We start from the raw sequence: 22,835 nt of genomic DNA, 5'->3' as shown, positions 1-22,835 counted from the left end.
GGAACATTGTAATGTGTGTGGGGGTATGGCGGTACTATGAGAAGATTATACTGTGTGTGGGGGTATGGTGGTACTGTAGGAACATTGTAATGTTTGTGGGGGTATGGTGGTACTATGAGAAGATTATACTGTATGTGGGGGTATGGTGGTACTGTAGGAACATTGTAATGTGTGTGGGGGTATGGCGGTACTATGAGAAGATTATACTGTATGTGGGGGTATGGTGGTACTGTAGGAACATTATAATGTGTGTGGGGGTATGACGGTACTATGAGAAGATTATACTCTATGTGGGGGTATGGTGGTACTGTAGGAACATTATAATGTGTGTGGTGGGATGGTTGTACTATGAGAAGATTATACTGTGTGTGGTGGTATGGTGGTACTATGAGAAGATTATACTGTGTATGAGAGTGTGGTGGTACTTTGAGAAGATTATACTGTGTGTGGGGGTATGGAGGTACTATGAGAAGATTATACTGTGTGTGGTGGTATGGTTGTACTATGAGAAGATTATACTGTGTGAGGGGGTATGGTGGTACTATGAGAAGATTATACTGTGTGTGGTGGGATGGTTGTACTATGAGAAGATTATACTGTGTGTGGTGGTATGGTGGTACTATGAGAAGATTATACTGTGTATGAGAGTGTGGTGGTACTTTGAGAAGATTATACTGTGTGTGGGGGTATGGTGGTACTATGAGAAGATTATGCTGTGTGTGGGGGTATGGTGGTACTGTGAGAAGATTATACTGTGTGGGGGTATGGCGGTACTATGAGAGGATTATACTGTGTGTGGTGGGATGGAGGTACTGTAGGAACATTATACTGTGCGTGGGGGTTATATTGTGTGTGGGGACGTTAGGCACATCAGGGGTTCACCAAACGCGACATGGCATCCAATCTCAATTCCATCCAATTTTAGCTTGAAAGTGTCAAACGGCGCTCCTTTCCTTTTCCTTTCCTGTCGTGCGCCAAAAAAAGGGAAATTAGACTTACTGGTAATTCCATTTCCACGTAGTCCCTCAGGACAGCACCATGGAGGACGTCCTTCCTTGACCTATAGAGGGACAGGATCATAGAGAGGTTAAAAGGACCCTCCCACCTCCACCCTCCAGTGTTGTTTCAAAGTACCACCGAGGATGGAAATAAATGGTTTAAATGTGCCCTTACAAACATGTCTGTAATAACCATTAAACTGGTTCATCTTAATTTCGAGCCATGGTGACCAGAAGGATAAACGATCTGCCGGTAGATTAATCCCAAACAATCCTAAAAAACAGAAACAAAAGGGAGGGAACTACGGGTGCTGTCCTGAGGGACTACCTGGAAATGGAATTACCAGTAAGTCTAATTTCCCTTTTTCCATTACGTCCCTCAGGACAGCACTATGGAGAATACCAAAGCAACTCTCCCAGGGTGGGTACAGTAGCCCAGGAATCAAAGTCCCAGGCAAAAACCAGACTAGATATATAGAGGATCTGAAAGATCAGAAAAACCATAGATATCTAAAGAGATTTGCAAAGAAAATCACCGTAGTGAGTGTCTGATATACATCTATAATGGCCAATTTCAGTATGAATGTGGTAAATGAAATAAGCATCAGGAGCAGAGAGTAAAATTCACCCATTGTACTCCAATACCAATAATGAACCAAGCAAGTTATTTATTGTGATAGATACTTATAGACATCGCAGCCCCAGAATAAGGTTAAAAAACCTTATTGCCCAGCAAAATATGGTGAAAGTCACAGCCACCACACAATGAGGACTGTACCGACCAATAATAAGCTGCATGTGCTTATAACAGGACTGTTCCTTCATCGGTCCTTCTGGGCTCAGGTTAAGCCCTGGTTACAGACCAGCTTACCGTACTACAAGGAGACCTGCAGGACAGAGGCCCTGGACTGCGGGAATATCAAACCAATAACAGTTAGTACGTGGATAATGGCAGAGCATTGGGTGTACACACAGTACTCATCCAGGAGATCACGTCTATTCCAAATCCTTAGATGTCTAACCCCAAGAAGGGTTATATATTATTGAAACTAAGGAATACACCATCCGGCAGGTAATATCTCCTGCCATTACCAATGTTGGGCTTCTCATTAGAAGCTCTGAAAGAGAAACGTGGGTCATCACTCCTGTTTTACTGATGTTAGACACAGGGAGTCTGGACTCTGAATCGATGAAGGTGGTGGTGGTAGTGCTAGTAAAAATCTTCCGACACTTGAAATTATTCGGAACTGCATTTATACGAGTCATTAGTCCAGACATTATAAGTATGTCAACTTATTTGTCCATATATGCATATTACGCTTATACATATCCCAAGAGGCAATCTTCTCAGGGATCTTTATACACTCAGACTGACATTGTGGGAGTAACCATATTCCATGGCTAGAGAAAAGTAGGTTTCTTCCTCGTAACAGAGGGAGATTATCTCCTTGAGGCAGTGAGACTATGGGGTCTTAACAGTAAGAGCCCTGGATCCAGTTTCATTTATCTTAGGAGCCGCGACTGCTGTAAGAGCCGCAAGTATGGGATCCACTGCCACACGACACAGTGCTGCTGCTTCACCACAAGGTACAGAAGGCAGTGCTGATGTCCCTGGTAAACATAACGCAACAGACTTATGGGACAAGAATCTGTCTGATTGCCGAATGTAGAGTTTGGGATGGATTAATAATAATAACAACAATAATAAACTTTATATAGCGTCAATATATTCCGCAGCGCTTTACAGTTTGACAGTTTCAAACACAACGGTCATAAGTAACAACCATATAATAATTAAAGCAAAATATGACGACCCTGCTCTTGAAAGCTTACAATCTACAATGAGGCGGGGAAGATACAAAGTACAGGTGTGTATAAACAATATTTTATTTACAATGATGGCACAACCATCTCGGGGTGGGGGATAGATGGAGACAGTGAATGGGCTACACGCACAAACATAAAAAGACTGATTAGGGAACGTGATAGGCCGCTCTGAACAAATGTGTCTTAAGGGAGCGCCCAAAACTATGCAAATTGTAGATGGTCCTAATATCTTAGGGCAAAGCATTCCGAGGCGGAAGGAATCCTTCCTTTCAACTCGTGGGATTTTCCGCTCCCGGGACAGAAGTATGTCCTATAGGATTATAGAATGTATCAAAATGACGTATGTCATCTTTTAAAGCTAATTATAAAATAGACTTGCCTTTAGCACTCAAGGTAGAACCTACCTGAGAGACCTGTTCCAAACAGAAGAAATGCAGATTTTACTAAGCCAATTCAAGCATATCTGTTTGCTTGACTAAGCCTTGTTGTAAAGAATGAAGTAACAGAAGCTGGATCTGGGTCCAAAACACAAGAACTCCATATCCAGAGTTGAGGCCCAAGACAAAAATGTGAAGTGGTAGGCCGATGATACAATGTGCGGCCACACAACAAGGCACCAGACAGAAGGTCTGATCCAGTGGCTCACAGCCAGAGGCGAAAAAGGCACCAAGCCCGACACTCTGATACCCCCTGCCATGCAAAAGGGCACCGAAACCTTATAATGCAAAATGATGCATATAGGACCTATGAAGCATATAGGAACTATGAAGCAATATAATGCAATATGATGTACAAAGTTACTATGAAGCGCTATGATGCATATAGCAACTATGAAGAAATATGGTGCACAAAGGCAATTTGAAGCACTATGATGCATATAGGAACAATGAAACAATATGATGTAAATAATGAAGCAGTATGATGCAATATGATGCATGAAGTAACTATGAAGCGCTATGGTGGGTGCATATAGGAACAATGAAGCAATATGATGAATATAGGGACTATGAAGCAATATGCTGTAATATAATGCGCAAAGTCACTATGAAGCGTTATGATGCATATAGGAACCCTGAAGCAATATGCTGTAATATAATGCACAAAGGCAATATGAAGCGCTGATGAGTATAGGAACCATGAAGCAATATGCTGTAATATAATGCTCAAAGGCAATATGAAGCGCTGATGCGTATAGGAACCATGAAGCAATATGCTGTAATATAATGCACAAAGGCAATATGAAGCGCTATGATGCACATAGGAAACCTGAAGCAATATGATGCACAAAGGCAATACGAGCACTATGATGCATATAGGAACAGTGATGCAATATGACGCACAGAGTCACTATGAAGCACTATGATGCACATAGTAACCATGAAGCAATATGATGCAATATGATGCAGAAGGGCAATATGAAGCACTATGATGCATATAGGAACAATGAAGCACCATTATGCATATAGGAACCATGAAGCAATATGATGCAATAGGATACACGAAGTAACTATGAAGCGCTATGATGCATATCGGAACAATGAAGCACCTTGATGCACATAGGAACCATGAAGCAATATGATGCAATATGATACACGAAGTAACTATGAAACAGTATGATGCCACAGAGGCACTCAATATGATGCATAGATGTGCTATGATGCAGTATCATGCACAGAGGCACTCAATATGATGCATAGAGGCACTATTATGCACGGAGGCACTCAATATGATGCATAGAGGCACTATTATGCAGTATTATGCACGGAGGCACTCAATATGATGCATAGAGGCAGTATTATGCACGGAGGCACTCAATGTGATGCATAGAGGCACTATTATGCAGTATTATGCACGGAGGCACTCAATATGATGCATAGAGGCAGTATTATGCACGGAGGCACTCAATATGATACATAGAGACAGTATGACTAGGCCATGCCTGAAGGTGCCAAACAAGAGACCAGACTTACACTTTTAAGCAAAAGAGCAATCTATCAGAGTTCCAGATAAATCTCCACTCTGAACAATACATCTCATTTGTCAGACTGACTCCACCCGAAGGAGCTAATTAATGAGCCGCAGCTGGAGGGCAGTCTTCATGGAGACAATGTGCTGAATTAACACCTTGTGTCCTCCTATGGATGGAGTAGTTAAGTTGCAAAGAAAGTGAAACACTTGTTTATTGAACCAGAAAATGGAAAGCATGCTTCCAAAGTCACTCTGAAGCCCGATCATAAGGCTCTGTGCAGACAAGACCTGCATCTAACTAAAGTCCAGTCATGAAATGTAGCCTGGACATATGGCCCCACCATAGCCTAGAGGTCCAAGGCCTAGCTGCAAATGGGTTTGAGGTACAGCTTTGGCACAAAGGCCTGAGACTAGAGTCAGCCCAGAGGCCCCGGCCATCGATGCAACATTAAACCAAGCACTCACCTGTGCTGGCTCCATACCTGCTAGAAGACAGGGGGATCTGGTAACGCCGAGAGCCTACCGTGGAAGGAAGCGGCGTCCATTCAGAAATGCTGCATTACTGCCTGTGCCCCCTTCTGTGTTCCATTGTGGAACGCATGCCGATCAAATGTGCCGGCGCTCCTCTCTGACGTCACTGGGAGCGCAACGGCCTTCTCCACCACACGACTTTTGGAAGAAGCGGTGTTTTGCCAGTCAGCGTCCGAGCCGAGAGTCCCCCACTGGGAGGAAGCGGCTCTACCCAGGAGCCCGTCCGCTCGACTGGTCTCTGGGGCTGAGGGACTCCCCACCGGAGAGTTTCCACCCTGGGCTACTTGACCGGGGGAAGGATTGGACCTGCCACACGATCCCCCTAAGCCCATTACACAGGCTGATGGCTGAGAAACCTCTCAAAGAGGAGTCGGCCATGGTCTGTCTGACCGGGAAAAAGGGAAGGCTGAGATCCCCGAACTCTGAGTCCATCTGGTACAGCACTGATAGCTGAGGGACCTCTAACTAGTGAGGTGTCGGCCACGGACCACTTGACAGGGGGAAGAAAATCCACAGGATATCTTCGCTCTAGGAGCAACCTCTCATACAACCGTCCCTGTAGGGACAGGAAAAAACACTGGAGGGTGGAGGTGGGAGGGTCCTTTTAACCTCTCTATGATCCTGTCCCGCTATAGGTCAAGGAAGGACGTCCTCCATGGTGCTGTCCTGAGGGACGTAATGGAAAAGTGCTTCCCCCCACATGTGGGGTGTCAGCGTACTCAGGACAAATTGGACAACAACATTTGTTGTCCATTTTCTCTTTTTACCCTTGGAAAAATATAAAAAAATATTGCTGAAAGATCATTTTTGTGTCTAAAAAGTAAAATGTTCATTTCTTTCCTTCCACGTCCCTTCTGCTCCTGTGAAATACCAGAAGGGTTAATAAACTTCTTGAATGTGGTTTTGATCATCTTGAGGGGTGCAGTTTTCAGAATGGTGTCACTTTTGGGTATTTTCTGCCATATAAACTCCTAAAAGTGACTTCAAATGTGAGGTGGTACCTAAAAAAAATGTTATTTATTAAGTATTTTGTGTCACATAACTCTCTGGTTTAACAGAATACAAATTCAAAATTTGAAAATTGCTAAATTTTCAACATTTTCGCCAAATTTCCGTTTTTTTACAGAAATAAACGCAAGTTATATGGAAGAAATTTTACCACTAACATGAAGTACAATATGTCACGAGAAAACAGTGTCCGAATCACTGGGATTGGTTGAAGCGTTTCGGAGTTATTACCTCATAAACGGACAGTGATCAGAATTGTAAAACTTGGCCCAGTCATTAACGTGCAAACCACACATGGGGTAAAGGGGATAATCTTCTCATAGTACCGCCATACCCCCACACACAGTATAATGTTCCTACAGTACCGCCATACCCCCACACACAGTATAATGTTCTCATAGTACCGCCATACCCCCACACACAGTATAATGTTCCTGCAGTACCGCCATACCCCCACACACAGTATAATGTTCTCATAGTACCGCCATACCCCCACACACAGTATAATGTTCTCACAGTACCGCCATCCTACCACACACAGTATAATCTTCTCATAGTACCGCCATACCCCACACACAGTATAATGTTCCTACAGTACCTCCATCCCACCACACACAGTATAACCTTCTCATACTACTGCCATACCCCCACACACAGTATAATGTTCCTACAGTACTTCCATCCCACCACACAGTATAATCTTCTCATAGTACCACCATACCCACCACACAGTGTAATGTTCTCATAGTACCGCCATACCCCCACACACAGTATAATGTTCTTACAGTACCTCCATCCCACCACACACATTATAATCTCATAGTACCGCTACACCCCACACACAGTATAATGTCCCTTTAGTACCGCTATACCCCCACACACACAGTATAATGTTCCTACAGTACCTCCATCCCACCACACAGTATAATCTTCTTATAGTACCGCCATACCCCCACACACAGGATAATGTTCCTACAGTACCTCCATCACACACACACACAGTATCGTCTTTTTATAGTACCGCCATACCCCCACACACAGTATAATGTTCCTACAGTACCTCCATCCCACCACACACAGTATAATCTTCATAGTACCGCCATACCGCCCCACACAGTATATTGTTCTCACAGTACCTCCATCCCACCACACACTGTAACGCCCACAGGGCGTGGGGAAATATAGTGGACTCACTAGACCACTGATGGAGCAGTGGTAGCTGTATACCCGGTACACAAGAGACAGGAGAATGTGCTTCCAAAAAGCAAAGGTATTTATTTAAATGAAAAACAAACAGAAAGAGCTGCCTGAGAGAAGAACCCTCTGGACCACGACACAGAACCATGTAGTGGAGCACCGGGCAAGGTGTACCCCTATACAGGGATTCCCCCGTCACAACACCAGATGGCCAAAATTCCGCAGTACCCGGACCAGAGGGACGACCCGTACAGACCGTATAAACAAGATGGTGGAACTCAGGCTCTGTCAATGAAGAGGATCCTGGAAGCTCTGTGAAGTTTTTGGAAAGGCTGATCCAGCCGGTAGCCAAATCTGGATGGTTCAGTGAGGAGCAGCTTAGCCAGCCTGGAGTGGAAACCGGAGAGTCCAGGAGGATCCAGAATAGAGAACTGCCAGCGGAGGATACTGAGGAGACCGAGCGATTAGCAACCAAAATTAAAAACTATACTTAGCAGAGCACAGCAGAGTGTGGCCTGAGCAGAAGGCCACAAACAATGGAATGAACACATTGCCCAGGCACCTCCCTTAAGGGGAGGGTGCTTTTTATGCACAGAGCATCACAACACAGACAGCCCTAATAACAAACAGGTGTCCTGCTGTTTCAAGTATGTGCAGGAAGCAGGGCGCGGCTCCTAAGAGCATTTCCAGGAGACCTGCCAAGAGGATGCAGGTTCCTAGCAGAGAAAGAAGCCGCTGATCGTCTGGAGCCACGGACAGGGTGAGTAAGGCTGTGTGATAGGCGCCGGTCTCCCTGCACAGCGGAGACTGGACCTGCGGCTGAGGGCATGACACACACATTATAATCTTCTCATAGTACCGCCATACCCCCACACACAGTATATTGTTCTCACAGTACCTCCATCCCACCACTCACAGTATCATCTCATAGTACCGCCATACCCCCACACAGTATAATGTTCTCAGTACCGCCATACCCCCACACACAGTATAATATTCTTACAGTACCTCCATCCCACCACGCACAGTATAATCTTCTCATAGTACAGCCATACCCACCACACAGTGTAATGTTCTCATAGTACCGCCATACCCCCACACACAGTATAATGTTCTCACAGTACTGCCATACCCACCACAGGGTAATGTTCTCCTAGTACCTCCATCCCACCACACACATTATAATCTTCTCATAGTACCGCCATACCCCCACACACAGTATAATGTTCCTACAGTACCTCCATCCTACCACACACAGTATAATGTTCTCACAGTACCACCATACCCCTACACACAGTATAATCTTCTGTCACGGGGTCCTTCTCCGGTATCACACAATCAACAGAGCTAGAGTATAGTGAGCAAATCCAAGACCTTAATTTAGGCAAAAATACGAAAGGTCCATATACGATCCACCACACAAAGGATTAAACAGTCCAGAAAACGAATGCAGTTCAGTAACAGCATGAAAGTCCAACAATCCAGCAGACAGAGGATAGCATAGTCCATATACTCTTCTTTCTCTCTGATATGCTGTATCCACATCATCATTCCACACAAGACTGATTTGTGTCACCTCCCTGATATTTACAAGTCCCTCTCCTCATTCACAGGTTAGGGGTGTGGGTCGCAGGGGCTCATTGTTTCAACAAGCTAGTTCAATATGTCATTAGCATATTAGCAAACAACATTATTTACTGACCCTGTGGAGAGATAACAGTACAGGACTGTGGGGGCTGATATCAGATGGCAAATAACAGCAATTCATAAATTGACAAATAACTCATCCTACAAGAGAACACCATGATAATAAGTAAAATATAAATATACACAAAATGATACCCACATAACATATCACACCATCACACTTCTCACAGTACCGCCATACCCCCACAGAGAGTATAATGTTCCTACAGTACCTCCATCCCACCTCACACAGTATAATGTTCTCACAGTACCTCCATCCCACCACACACAGTGTAATATTCCTACAGTACCTGCATCCCACCTCACACAGTATAATCTTATCATAGTACCGCCATTCCCCCACACAGTATAATGTTCATACAGTACCTGCATGCCCCCACACACAGTATTATGTTCCTACAGTACCTCCAGGCCACTACACATAGTATAATCTCACAGTACCTCCATCCCACCACATACAGTATAATCTTCTCATAGTACCGCCATACCCCCACACACAGTATAATCTCATAGTACTGCTATACCCCCCACACAGTATAATGTTCTCACAGTACCACGATACCCCCACACACAGTATAAAGTTCCCCCAGTACCAGCATCCCACCACACACAGTATTTTGTTCCTACAATAGTGGCCTCCCACAGACACAGGATAATGTTTCCACAGGACTGGCATCCCCCTCACACACAGTATGATGTCCCCACAGTACTGCCATCCCCCCACTTTTTAATGTTCCCACAGTACTGCCCACTACATGCACAATATGGTACCATCCACTTCACTGACTACCACTGACCGTTAATTAATAAATACTCACTTAGCCTCATTCTTGGTGCAAATACAATTGAACCCAGGATCTTTGAGATATTTACCATACGATAGTGGGATAGGCTGGAGTGTATCATCCAAAACGGTAGCCCACTCGGTTCCTATGATGCCTATGAATGGACAGGGCTTGGTGGGGTGTGGTATTGGTCACCGTGTCCTTCCCATCATCATAATTTCAGCGATATCCACTAAAGGGCAATTGGGAAGAGAGATGCTAAGTGCCAGAATTGGCTGGTTATTAAATATAGGGGGACCCTACATCACTTTTTTGGGTGCTCCCCCATTTTAATAGCCTGGGAAGCTCCACGGGTATTATCCCCTTCCTATGCTATAAACAAACTTCTGTGTGTGAATCAGAGCTGAGATCTAACGTGATAGAAGATTACAGTGCGGGGAAGACAGGAAACCTTCTTATAGACGGCCGGTGGTGATTGATTCAGTGACCGACTCTGGCCAAATATGTTTCTAGAGCCGTAGTAGAAGATGAAGATGTCGTCCTCACCATGAAGTAGTTATTTCTCATGTCGCGTGTAATGAATATCTCCTGCAGTATTGCTAATGCCGATTCCAGGGTCGGTTAATGAGACAAGAATTAGCGTTATGGAAGATGAGTCTATGAGAAACGTATTCAGCTGCCGACTCCGAGGAGGAAACTGCTTGTTGTCTGTGGCCTAAATATATAGGTTTTATTAGTAGATGTAAAGAAGGAAACTAAATACTGTAAAATAATAAATCTCATATGTTTCCCTTATTATCTCCAGTAATTGTATTATTACACAGGATTCTTATGATGTTATATCGGCTCATCTTCTCATTCAGGTCTCTACAATATCGGATCCTCCCAGTGAAGATCTTCTACAAAAGAAAATTTTCCTGATTTACCGATCAAAGATGGATATAGACAGAGGCAAGATGGTGGAGAGGATATTACACCTCACCCTAGAGATCCTCTTCCGGCTTACTGGAGAGGTGAGAGATTCTGATGACGTCACATTACATCATTCTTATCTATGGGAATAACAGATGGACAGAACTGGAGAGGTGAGGACTCTGGAAATGTCTGTAGTGAGATTTATTAATGTGTCTCTCCATTACCAGGATTACACAGTGGTGAAGAAGACCTCTAGTGATCGCTGTCAGGACCCTGTGTCTGAGGGATGGGGAAGACCCCTGAGCCCAGTCACGGGGCCTCCACCTCACCCCCTGATCCATGAGGACATAAATGACCAGAAGATCCTAGAACTCATCTACAAGATGATTGAGCTGCTGACTGGAGAGGTGACACTGCTGGGAATGCTGGGACATTATACAGTAACACTATGAAGGGATCGGGGGGATGACGGTATCATTGTATGTGTCAGGTTCCTATAAGGTGTCAGGATGTCGCTGTCTATTTCTCCATGGAGGAGTGGGAGTATTTAGAAGGACACAGAGATCTGTACAAGAACGTCATAATGGAGGTTCCCCAGCCCCTCACATCTCCAGGTAATAGATAGGACTAAATACACACGTCCTATAATTATCTGTATGTAAAGAATGAATTCACTCCCTGTATGTGTTTCCTCCAGATCTATCCAGTAAGAGGACAACACCAGAGAGATGTCCCCGTCCTCTTCCACAGGACTGTAACCAAGAAGATCCCAATGCTCCTCAGGATCATCAGGTAGATGGAGAGAAGGTGTCAGGAGATCTCCTCTATGATGTGTAGACGCCAGTGAAGGTCTTGTGCTCAGTCTTGTTTTATACTTGTGTAATGAGAACGGTGGAGATGGCAGGATTAGAGCTGATCATAGATGTGACTTCTCCATCTGTCTGTGACATTTATAATATTTGTTTCAGAGTGAAGATCTGACCCATATTAATACTACAGAGACATATGTGAGGGGTGATGAGTGGTGTAAAGAGGAGATTCCTACATATGGCTACCCAGGTGAGTACTAACCACTAAATGCAGAGAAGTCACAGATTCTTCTCAGTCACCGGCTGTGGCTGCTTTATCGGTGGTGTAGTCCGGCCGTATTACCATGATCACCAGTTTGCCTCTAGACCACAACATTCTCCTTCTATGCACTGACCTGAGAGACTTCCTGATCATCACTGCGCATGAGAAGAAGCCTCTCAGGTCTGGAGACCCGGATGTCGTCATGACTACATCGGGTCTCCATGGCAGTGATCGAGACCACGCGTCATGCCACAGGGTCTAGGATCCAAAGGCAGAGGGGCTGTCGGCCCATGTAGTGAGGGACCAGTGACCTGTCATAAGCCAATACAGATGAATATGTAATCAGAGCACCACATAAAGCCCCGGCCACAGCCCCGCCCCAGAGCATGAGAATCTCATCAACTGAAAACTACAAATACAGATTAAACAACCACCACAATACGGATTTCATCACCAGGTATCAGTGTAATCAGTATAACGGCACCGACCTGACAGTGTCTGTAGTCACTGAGCACAATCCTGCTGACAGGTTCCCTTTAAGACATCTCCGCTCTGCACTATTATACACAGTTCTCTTTAAATGTGTAATATTTCTTCTTGAAAGTCATCTGACAGAAAATATTGGAGCTTCCGATAGTTTAGATTGTGAAGTCACCGAGCCCCGTGCTCTAATTACCCAGAGAGGTTTCACCACTAGCTCCTCATTTATTACTGATGGAGACTGTTCAGTTTGAGCATTTCAGTAGATGTTATTGTCTATAGTCACAGTTTTTGATTACAGTAGTGTCCAGAATCCTCTGATTTAACCTCTTCCTGCAGCCAGTTTTGTGTTCTTAATCAGGTCCCATTTTTACAATCTGACGTGGTCACTTTATGTGGTGATAACTTTGGAATTCTTCACAAAGGATAATAGAAAACAAATGGATCTTACAAATTATTTTCCAACTTCTCACAATACCCTACATACGATTGTACACTACTCTCTGGGCACATGGCAGTGTTCAGAAGGGAAGGAGCGCCATTTAGCTGTTTGACTGCAGATCTAGCTGGAATTATTTGCAGACACAATGTATTGGGAGCACTGTTCGATCTCCACCATGAACATGCTTGGCACTATCTTCTCTGCTTTCCATATCCCAAGGATTGCCTTGCTCATCGCCCTTTAAACTAAACTAAACTACATGTTGAGAAGCCACAAAGCTTCTGGGAGAATGTCCTATGGACGGATGAGACAAGATTGGAACTTTTTGGCAAGGCACATCAGCTCTATGTTAACAGACGGAAAATTGAAGCATATCAAGAAAAGAGCACAGTCCCTACTGTGAAACATGGAGGAGGCTCTGTTATGTTCTGGGGCTGCTTTGCTGCATCTGGCACATGGTGTCTAGAATCTGTGCAGGGTACAATGAAATCTCAAGACTATCAAAGGATTCAAGAGATAAATGTGCTGCCCAGTGTCAGAAAGCTTGGTCTCAGTCACAGGTCATGGGTCTTGCAACAGGATAAAGACCCAAAACACACAGCTAGAAACACCCAAGAATGGCTAAGAGGAAAACATTGGACTATTCTGAACCATCTTTGGAAAGAGCTGAAACATGCTGTCTGGAAAAGGCAACCTTCAAACAGGAGACAACCGGAGCAGTTTACTCTTGAGGAGCGGCCAAAATACCAGTCGAGAGGCGCAGAAGTATCATTGACAGTCACAGGAATCGTTTGATTGCAGTGATTGCCTCAAAAGATTGTGCAGCAAAATATTAACCCTTTCGTGCCAGAGCCTGCTTTTGCCTTCGTGACTGGGCCAATTTTTTCAGTGTCACTTTATGAGGTCATAACTCTAAAACTCTTCAACGAATCCTGGTGATTCTGAGAATGTTTTCTTATTGTACTTTATGATAGTGGTAAAATTTATCTTATAGAACTTAAGTTTATTTGTTAAAAAAATGGAAATATAGCGAAAATTTTGAAAATTTCAAAATTTTCATTTTTATGCCCTTAAATCAGTCATATCACACAAAATAGTTAATAAATAACATTTCCCTCATGTCTACTTTAAATCAGCACAATTTTTTTGGGAAAAAAAATTTTGTTAGGAAGTTATAAGGGTTAAAAATTTACCAGCAATTTCTCATTTTTACAACAAATTTACAAAACCATTTTTTTAGGGACCACCTCGCATTTGATGTGACTTTGGGGGGATCAATATAACAAAAAATCCCCAAAAGTGACACCATTCTAAAAACTGCACCCCTCAAGGTGCTCAAAACCAAATTCAAGAAGTTTATTAACCCTTCAGGTGCTTCACAGGAATGAATGGAATGTGGAAGGGAAAAATAAACATTTACTTTTCTTTCACAAAAAATTTCTTTTAGACCTAATTTTTTTTACTTTCTCAAGAGTAACGTGACACCATTTTGGAAACTAGGCCCCTTAGGGAACTTATCTGGATGTGTATTGAACACCTTCAACCCAGAGGTGCTTCACAGAAGCTTATAATGTAGAGCTGTGGAAAGAAGAAAAAAAATAACATTTTTCACAAATCAAATCAAATGCAGATGGAAGTAAACACGAACAGCAGATGAAGGAGGATTACTGGAGACTTGTGTATGCAGCAGGAACTCAGAGCAGAGTAGCAGGATCACCACACAGGTTCACAGGAGCAGGTGTGTAGCCAGGGAGTAATCACAGGTCAGGAGCTGGGAGCAAGGCAGAATAATCTAGCACAGACTGAAGGCTGGGGTGGAGTTTTATAGGAGGAAGACAAGTGCACATGAGACCAAAGACGCCATGTTGGAAAAGGGCAGTGATGCACAAAAGGTAAAAAAATGTTCAGAGTCCTGACACCACCTGGGAGACACACCAAACATGTGGAAGAAGGTGCTCTGGTCAGATGAAACCAAAATCGAACTTTTTGGCAACGATGCTAAACGATATGTTTGACGTAAAGGCAACACAGCTCATCGTCCTGAACACACCATCCCCACTGTCAAACATGGTGATGGCAGCATCATGGTTTGGGTCTGGTTTTCTTCAGCAGGGACAAGGAAGATGGTTAAAATTGATGGGAAGATGGATGGAGCCAAATACAGGACCATTCTTCAAAAAAACCTGTTGTAGTCTACAATGGAATGGTTCACAAATAAACGTATCCAGGTGTTAGAATGGCCAAGTCAAAGTCCAGACCTGAATCCAATCGAGAATCTGTGGAAAGAGCTGAAAACTGCTGTTCACAAACGATCTCGATCAAACCTCACTGAGCTCGAGCTGTTTGCCAAGGAAGAATGGGCAAGAATTTCAGTCTCTCGATGTACAAAACTGATAGAGACATACCCCAAGCTACTTGCAGCTGTAATCACAGCAAAAGGTGGCGCAATAAAGTATTAAGTTAAAGGGGCCAAATAATATTGCACGCCCCACTTTTCAGTTTTTGAATTTCCACAAAAATTTTAAATAACCAATTCATTTCGTTCAACTTTACAGTTTTGTCCCACTTGTTGCTGACTCTTCACCAACAATTTACATTTGTTATCTCTTTGTTTGAAGCATGATATGTGGGAAAAGGTTGAAAAGTTCCAGGGAGACGAATACTTTCGCCAAGCACTGTATATGACATGTACTACTGCAAGTCATAAAGTCACCAATAACCATTGTTTCAGGCCTCACTTAATAAATTGCTTGGTATTTCCTGCTTATTTACATGCTCCACATTTGCCCCCGCAGCTGAAGAAACCTTTAGTAGACAACCAGGTCGTTCTACCAGGACCATTCATTACCAGACTAGGGGTCAGCAGATTAGGAAGGGTGGGAGCTCTCCTTGTGGGGAATAAACCCCCTCCTGAAAAATACTCTCCAGAGCAGGATCGCTTCTGAGCGTTGGCGAGTATTTATTGAGAATCATCTTTGGGTGTATTCTCTGCTATAGGTGATGACAAATGTGGGTTTTTGATCCTCCTGTTTTTTTGTTCTTTTTTATGGAATTTTACCAAGTCAGTTCTGGGTATTTTTTTCCACAGTTTTTTTTTTTTTTTGCTTTTACCAAAGCCCAATTCTGATGACCTCTTTCTCCATCGCCACATTGGGGGACACAGGACCGGGGGTGTATGCTGCTGACACTAAGTAAATACAAAAAGGGTTAGCTCATCCTCTGCAGTATACACCGCCCACTGGCTCCGGATAATACCAGTTCTTGCTTAGTGTCCGTAGGAGGCACACTGCATCTGATTTTTTTCCAGACGTTTTATTTTTTTTTTATCTTTGCGCAAGAGGACGAAGGGGGCGATGGACCCTTTTTTAAAGGGGCCGATCTCCCCTGAAACACCAACAGGCGAGCACGGCGAGTTTATTCCCCGTACCCTTTCCTGAGATGTGGGATGTTCAGCCGTGAACTAGCCCTGTGAAATCCTAGGGGAGCGAACCCTTAGGATATACAGAGGCACTTTCCCTGAGCACAGTCCGGCCGCTCTCCCTCTGCACCACCACTGTGGAACAGCGGTGCTGCATGGAGCTCCTCAGTCCCTCTTCACCCCCTCATCAAGAGGGTGGTGGATTGAGGTTGACTGCACCTTCCCTCGTACCTCACCTGAAGAGGACCACAAGTGGTGAGTCTGATAGGGTGGGGGGGCTCCCGAGCGCACCGCGGGCTCGGCCGCATTTCGCGGCCGGGCACCGCTAATTTAGTCCCCGGCTTTGGCCTCAGCTAGAGTGCGTTCTGCGCGAGGCCCTGCCCACCACTTCAGTGCTTTTCGCACACTGCGAGAAGCGCTTCTCAACTCTCGACGGCCATCTTGGACGGAAGATAGAGCTCCCGGTGTCTCTCAGGAGCCTCAGAACGTCACCAAATTAAGGAGTACGTCCCTCTCCGGTCTCAGTGCGGCATCCGGACACAGGACCTGGGTAGGTGTGCTGTACACTGAAACAGGCCCTCCTACTCCTGCACACAGTGCTCCGCTCACTAGCTGCACAGGTGCCCCACAGCCCTGCACGGAGGTTAACTGACAACATGTCCCTGCATAAACCCAAAAAGTCTGCAAAAACACATACAGTGTTCTTCACTCCTTGCACCTCCTGTCAGGCTGTGCTCCTTAATGCCCTATACCCTAAATGCGCTCAGGAGCCCCCCGCCGCAAACGAGCCCGCGGTGACCAGTTCCCCTGAGTGGGCTTTGTCACTTTCGCAATCTATGGCTTGTTTGACCAAAGCTATCGAGTCCCTCCAGGATCCAACCAGGAGCAGGACCACTAATCCGCCTATTCAGGATGTTTCCCCTACGGCTGTGGAATCTTCAGCCTCCAGTGGCCGATCTCATTCTAAGCACAAGAGGTCATCTAGGAAGCGCGTCCGTAGCTCTTCCCCCATGCCCTCCGGTGCCTCGGCGTCCGTTAGCTCCTGCTTCCTGCTCTCGCTCCCCAGGCACCTCTTCCGACCAGGACTCTGATCCTGAGTCTGATGGGCCTCTAGATCTGGAGTCGCCAGGTTATCAGAGCACTATAGGTAGTCTCATCGAGTCTGTCAACCAGTCTCTTCAGGTTGATGAGGAACCGGCGACCTCCAGTACGGATAAATCGGTGTCTTTCAAAAGGATCAAACGTACTCACAGGGTGTCCGCCATTCACCCAGAGTTCCAGGACATAGTCCAGCGACATAGGGAGCGTCAAGACAAACGCTTTCAGGGCCAGAAATCTCTGGAGTCCATATACCCCTTTTCTCCTGATCTCCGCAAACAGAATGGACAGAATCCCCTCCTGTGGATCCTCCTGTCTCACGTTTGTCCTATAAAACTGTCCTATCCGTGCCGGACGGATCTTCGATCAAAGATCCCACAGATCGCCTAGTTGACAGTCTCGCCCGCTCAGCTTTCGAGGCTTCAGGCTCGGCACTCTTTCCCTCCTTCGCTGCTACCTGGGTAGCCAAAGCCGTGACTTCTTGGGCAGACTCCCTGCACAAGGCCTTACAAAGCAGTGGTCTTCCTTCTGACTTAGCGGAGCTAGCAAATCAAATCTCCCTGGTGGGCGATTACTTAATTAACGCTTCCCTGGATGCTGCGAACTGCTCTGCACTTGTGGCTTCATACGCTGTGGCGATTAGGAGAGGGCTATGCCTGAGGAATTGGCGAGCGGACTCCGTCTCTAAAAAGTCCCTCACGTCTCTGCCATATCTCGGTGGCCGTCTATTTGGCGAAAAGCTGGAAAAACTGATTTCAGACACTACTTGGGGAAAAGTACTTCCCTTCCCCAGCAGAGGTTCAGACAACCGTTCCGACGACAGCCGCAGGCTCGTTTTCGGCCCTTTCGTGGATCTTCCGCATGGCATTCCTCAGCCAATTCCCCTGGCTCGGGGCGCCACGCCAGCAGAGACAAAAGCCCTCAGGCTCCATACAGGACCAACCATTCCCGGAGGGGCCGCTCCACACAGTCTAGGTCCAGGAGATCCAGACCCCAACCGTCTTCCTCTAAATGACTCGCAATCTCTTCCGGACGACACCAGCAAAGTAGGTGGACGTCTTCTCTTGTTTCGTCATGTCTGGCTTGCAGTCGTTCACGACGAGTGGGTCAGGGATCTGGTGTCCTCCGGTTACAAAATTGATTTTTTCTTCCACCCTCCAACCCGGTTTTTCGCTTCCCGCCCTCCTGAAGCAGGAATGCGCGCTCAGGCTTTTTCCAAGGCCATTCAGTCGCTCCGACAAGACGGAGTGATTGTCCCTGTCCCAGATGACGAAAAGTTCTGTGGTTTTTATTCAAATCTGTTTATGGTCCCCAAAAACGATGGAACGGTAAGGCCCATCCTGGACCTAAAGCTCTTGAACAGATTTGTCAAAGTCCATCATTTCAGGATGGAATCTCTCCGTTCCGTCTATTGCCTCGATGGAACAAGGCGAATTCTTAGCATCCATCGACATCTGGGATGCGTACCTCCACATCTCAATCTTCCCACCTCATCAAAGGTTCCTTCGCTTCGCCAACGGCGAAGAACATTTTCAGTTCATGGTGTTGCCTTTCGGCCTCGCCACTGCCCCCAGAGTTTTCACAAAGGTCATGGCGGCTGTCATGGCCATTCTGCATTCTCGGGGTCTACTCTTTCTTCCCTACCTAGACGACTTACTGGTCAAAGGCCCATCTTTCCGAGCCTGCGAGGAGTGCGTCCGCATTTCCTTGGATACTCTCTCGGTTGGGCTGGTTGATCAATCTAAAAAAGTCATCTCTTGTTCCAGCTCAACGGATCTCCTTCCTAGGCATGACCCTGGACACCTTCCTAGGGTTGGTGCTTCTTCCACGGGACAAGGTCCTGGCTCTTCAACAGGGGGTCTGGAAGCTTCTTCAGCCGTCCACTTGTTCCATCCGTTTCGGTATGAGGTTTCTCGGAAAGATGGTGGCCGCAATGGAGGCAATTTCACACAGCATGCTCTACTGGACGCATGGGATGGGAGTCCCTTTTCCCTCGACCGACTGTGTCCTCTCTCTCCTCGGGTCAAGCAGTCACTCCAGTGGTGGATGCTCCGATCCTCTCTCCTCCAAGGGAGGTCCTTCCTCCCAGTCCATTGGCTGGTAGTCACTACCAACGCCAGCCTCCTAGGCTGGGGTGCGGTCTTTCACCATCACACTGCGCAGGGAACCTGGACTCATCACGAGTCTCGTCTTCCCATCAATATCCTGGAGATACATGCGATTCGGCTATCCCTAAAGCGGTTCCATCATCTCCTAGCAGGCCGCCCCATCCGTATCCAGTCGGTCAATGCCACGGCTGTGGCTTATATAAACCATCAAGGGGGAACCCGCAGAAGAGCTGCAATGAGCGACGTAGAGCACATCCTTCGCTGGGCCGAAAACAACCACTCGGTCATATCGGCAGTTCAAATTCCAGGAGTGGAGAATTGGGCCGCGGATTTCCTCAGCCGGCAAGGTCTTGCCTCAGGAGAGTGGTCTCTCCATCAGGACATATTCCAACAGATTTGCCTTCGTTGGGGTACTCCGGACGTAGACTTGATGGCTTCCTGGTTCAATGCCAAGGTACCTCAGTTTGTAGCCCGGTCCCGGGACCCCAGAGCAATCGGGGTGGACGCGCTAGTCCTTCCTTGGGGTCAGTTTCGCCTCCCTTACCTGTTTCCCCCCCTGCCCCTGCTTTCCAGAGTAACCAGGAAGATCAGGGCAGAGGGTGTCACGGTGATTCTCATCGCCCCGGATTGGCCTCGCAGGGCGTGGTATGCAGAGCTGGTCCAGCTCCTCGCAGATGTTCCTTGGCGCTTACCAGATCATCCAGATCTATTTTCTCAGGGCCTGATTTACCACCAGAACTCAGGGGCCCTGTGTTTGAAGGCATGGCTGTTGAATCCTGGGTTCTGACTCAAGCGGGTTTTTCCCGTGAGGTAGTTTCCACCTTGATCAATTCCCGAAAGCCAGTGTCATCGCGCATCTACCATTGGATCTGGAGGATCTTCTTCGAATGGTGCAGAAGCAGAGGTCGCCCTCTGATGGTTTTCAACATCTCTACCATCCTGGATTTCCTCCAATCCGGTCTGGACTTGGGGCTTTGGCCGAGTTCCCTTAAAGAGCAGGTCTCGGCTTTTTCAGTCCTTTTAAAATGAAAAATCGCTTCCAAGCCTCAGGTCAGAACGTTTTTTCAGGGAGTCTCTCACGTGGTGCCTCGCTACAGAGCGCCTCTAGAGGCTTGGGACCTTAATCTGGTCCTAGGTGTCCTGCAGGAATCTCCCTTCGAGCCGTTGCAGGACATCTCTCTATCTCTTCTTTCATGGAAGGTGACCTTCCTCGCCGCCATTACCTCGATCAGACGAGTCTCGGAGTTGGCTGCTCTTTCCTGTCGGACGCTGTTCCTTACGTTCCACCGAGACAAGGTGGTCCTCAGACTGTCCCCTACTTTCCTCCCGAAGGTGGTGTCTTCCTTCTACCTCAATGAAGATATTTTACTTCCGTCTCTTTGCCCTACTCCAACGCACCGCGTGGAGAAGGCTCTTCACTCCTTGGATCTTGTCAGAGCTCTCAGGAAGTATGTGTCCAGGACGGCATCTTTTCATCAGACGGATGCTCTGTTCATGCTCCCGGCGGGACACCGGAAGGGACTGGCCGCTTCTAAGTCGACAATCGCCAGATGGATTCGGTCGACCATTCAAGAGGCTTACCGCATCAGAGGCAAGTCTATCCCTGCGGGCCTCAGTGCATACTCCACTCGGTCAGTGGGTGCTTCCTGGGCCATTCAGAATCAAGCGTCTGCAGAGCAGGTTTGCAAAGCTGCGACCTGGTCTACCTTGTACACCTTTTCAAAGCATTACAATTTCCATACTCAGGCATCCTCAGATGCAAGCCTGGGTAGGCGTATTCTGCAGGCAGCGGTTGCACATCTGTAGACAGCAGGTGCCATTAGTTTACACTGTTGGGTTGTTATTCCCCACTCACGGACTGCTTTTGGACGTCCCACGGTCCTGTGTCCCCCAATGTGGCGATGGAGAAATAGGGATTTTTGTGTACTCACAATAAAATCCTTTTCTCCGAGCCACTCATTGGGGGACACAGCACCCACCCTTGTTTTTGGCTTGTTGCCTATGATGAGTGTCTTAGTCTTCAAGATGTTGTTACTATGGTTAAATCTTGTTAATCTCCTACTGCTTGGCTATGAACTGGTATTATTCAGAGCCAGTGGGCGGTGTATACTACAGAGGAGGAGCTAACCCTTTTTGTATTTACTTAGTGTCAGCTGTTATGACCTGGTGGTTAAGGAGCAACATGGGACGAGCTCTGAGGAGATGGTATCTTTACTGACCACAGTTCCTGAACCTAACACAACACTAGAAGTAGCCGTGGGATGTTCCTGTCACTCCCTAGACACCTCGTCACATCCTGAGAACTAACTACCCCTAAAGATGAAAACAGGAAAGCTATCTTGCCTCAGAGAAAATTCTCAAAGGACAGACAGCCCCCCACAAATATGGACTGTGAGTGGAGAGGGAAATGACATACACGGAATGAAACCAGGATTTAGCAAAGGAGGCCACTTCTAACTAGACAGAATAGGAAAGGATACTGTGCGGTCAGTATTAAAAGCTAGAAAAATCCATCACAGAGTTTACGAAAAAATCTCACCTGACTAACGGTGTGGAGGGCAAATCTGCTTCCCCAGAGCTTCCAGCTTAACTGAATATAGAATACTGACAAGCTGGACTAGAGCAAACATAAAATGAGCTGAACGATTAAGTCCACAGCAAGTGGACTACAAATGAACATGCAAGGACTTATCTTTACTGAACTGGACCGACTATCAAGGAAATCCAAGGAGAGATCTGAATCCAACCAAGAAACATTGACAGCTGGCACTGGCTGAAGATCAGAGCCAGGCTAAATAGCAGAGCAAGAGAGACGATCAGTGGAAGCAGCTGCTAAGCTAAATCCAAGGAGCAGCAGTTCCACTTAAAACCACCGGAGGGAGCCCAAGGGCAGAATTCACAAAAGTGCCATTTACAACCACCGGAGGGAGCCCAAGAACGGAATTCACAACAGTACCCCCCCTTGAGGAGGGGTCACCGAACCCTCACCAGAGGCCCCAGGCCGATCCGGACGAGCCAAGTGAAAGTCACGAACCAAATCGGCAGTATGGACATCGGAGGCAGCAACCCAAGAATTATCCTCCTGGCCATAACCCTTCCACTTGACAAGATACTGAAGCCTCCGCCTCGAAAAACGAGAATCCAAAATCTTCTCCACCACATATTCCAACTCCCCCTCCACCAACACAGGGGCAGGAGGATCAACAGAGGGAACAACAGGCACCACATATCTCCGCAACAAAGATCTATGGAAAACATTATGGATGGCAAAAGAGGCAGGAA

General features: G+C 46.3%; 1 protein-coding gene across 1 annotated transcript in view; it reads left to right on the top strand.

Moving 5' to 3' along the window:
- Nucleotides 1-22,835, top strand: part of LOC143766804 (uncharacterized) — a 63,711-nt gene that overhangs the window by 13,267 nt on the left and 27,609 nt on the right. Inside the window, exons 2-6 of the mRNA XM_077254767.1 lie at nucleotides 10,885-11,034; nucleotides 11,164-11,343; nucleotides 11,427-11,550; nucleotides 11,634-11,728; nucleotides 11,905-11,995. Of these exons, the coding sequence (XP_077110882.1) occupies nucleotides 10,957-11,034; nucleotides 11,164-11,343; nucleotides 11,427-11,550; nucleotides 11,634-11,728; nucleotides 11,905-11,995 (568 nt within the window). The 5' untranslated portion in view covers nucleotides 10,885-10,956. The remainder of the gene's footprint in view (nucleotides 1-10,884; nucleotides 11,035-11,163; nucleotides 11,344-11,426; nucleotides 11,551-11,633; nucleotides 11,729-11,904; nucleotides 11,996-22,835) is intronic.

Source organism: Ranitomeya variabilis, chromosome 4, assembly GCF_051348905.1.
Source record: "Ranitomeya variabilis isolate aRanVar5 chromosome 4, aRanVar5.hap1, whole genome shotgun sequence".
Taxonomy (NCBI): Eukaryota; Metazoa; Chordata; class Amphibia; order Anura; family Dendrobatidae; genus Ranitomeya; species Ranitomeya variabilis.
This window is presented reverse-complemented; position numbering and strand designations above follow the sequence as displayed.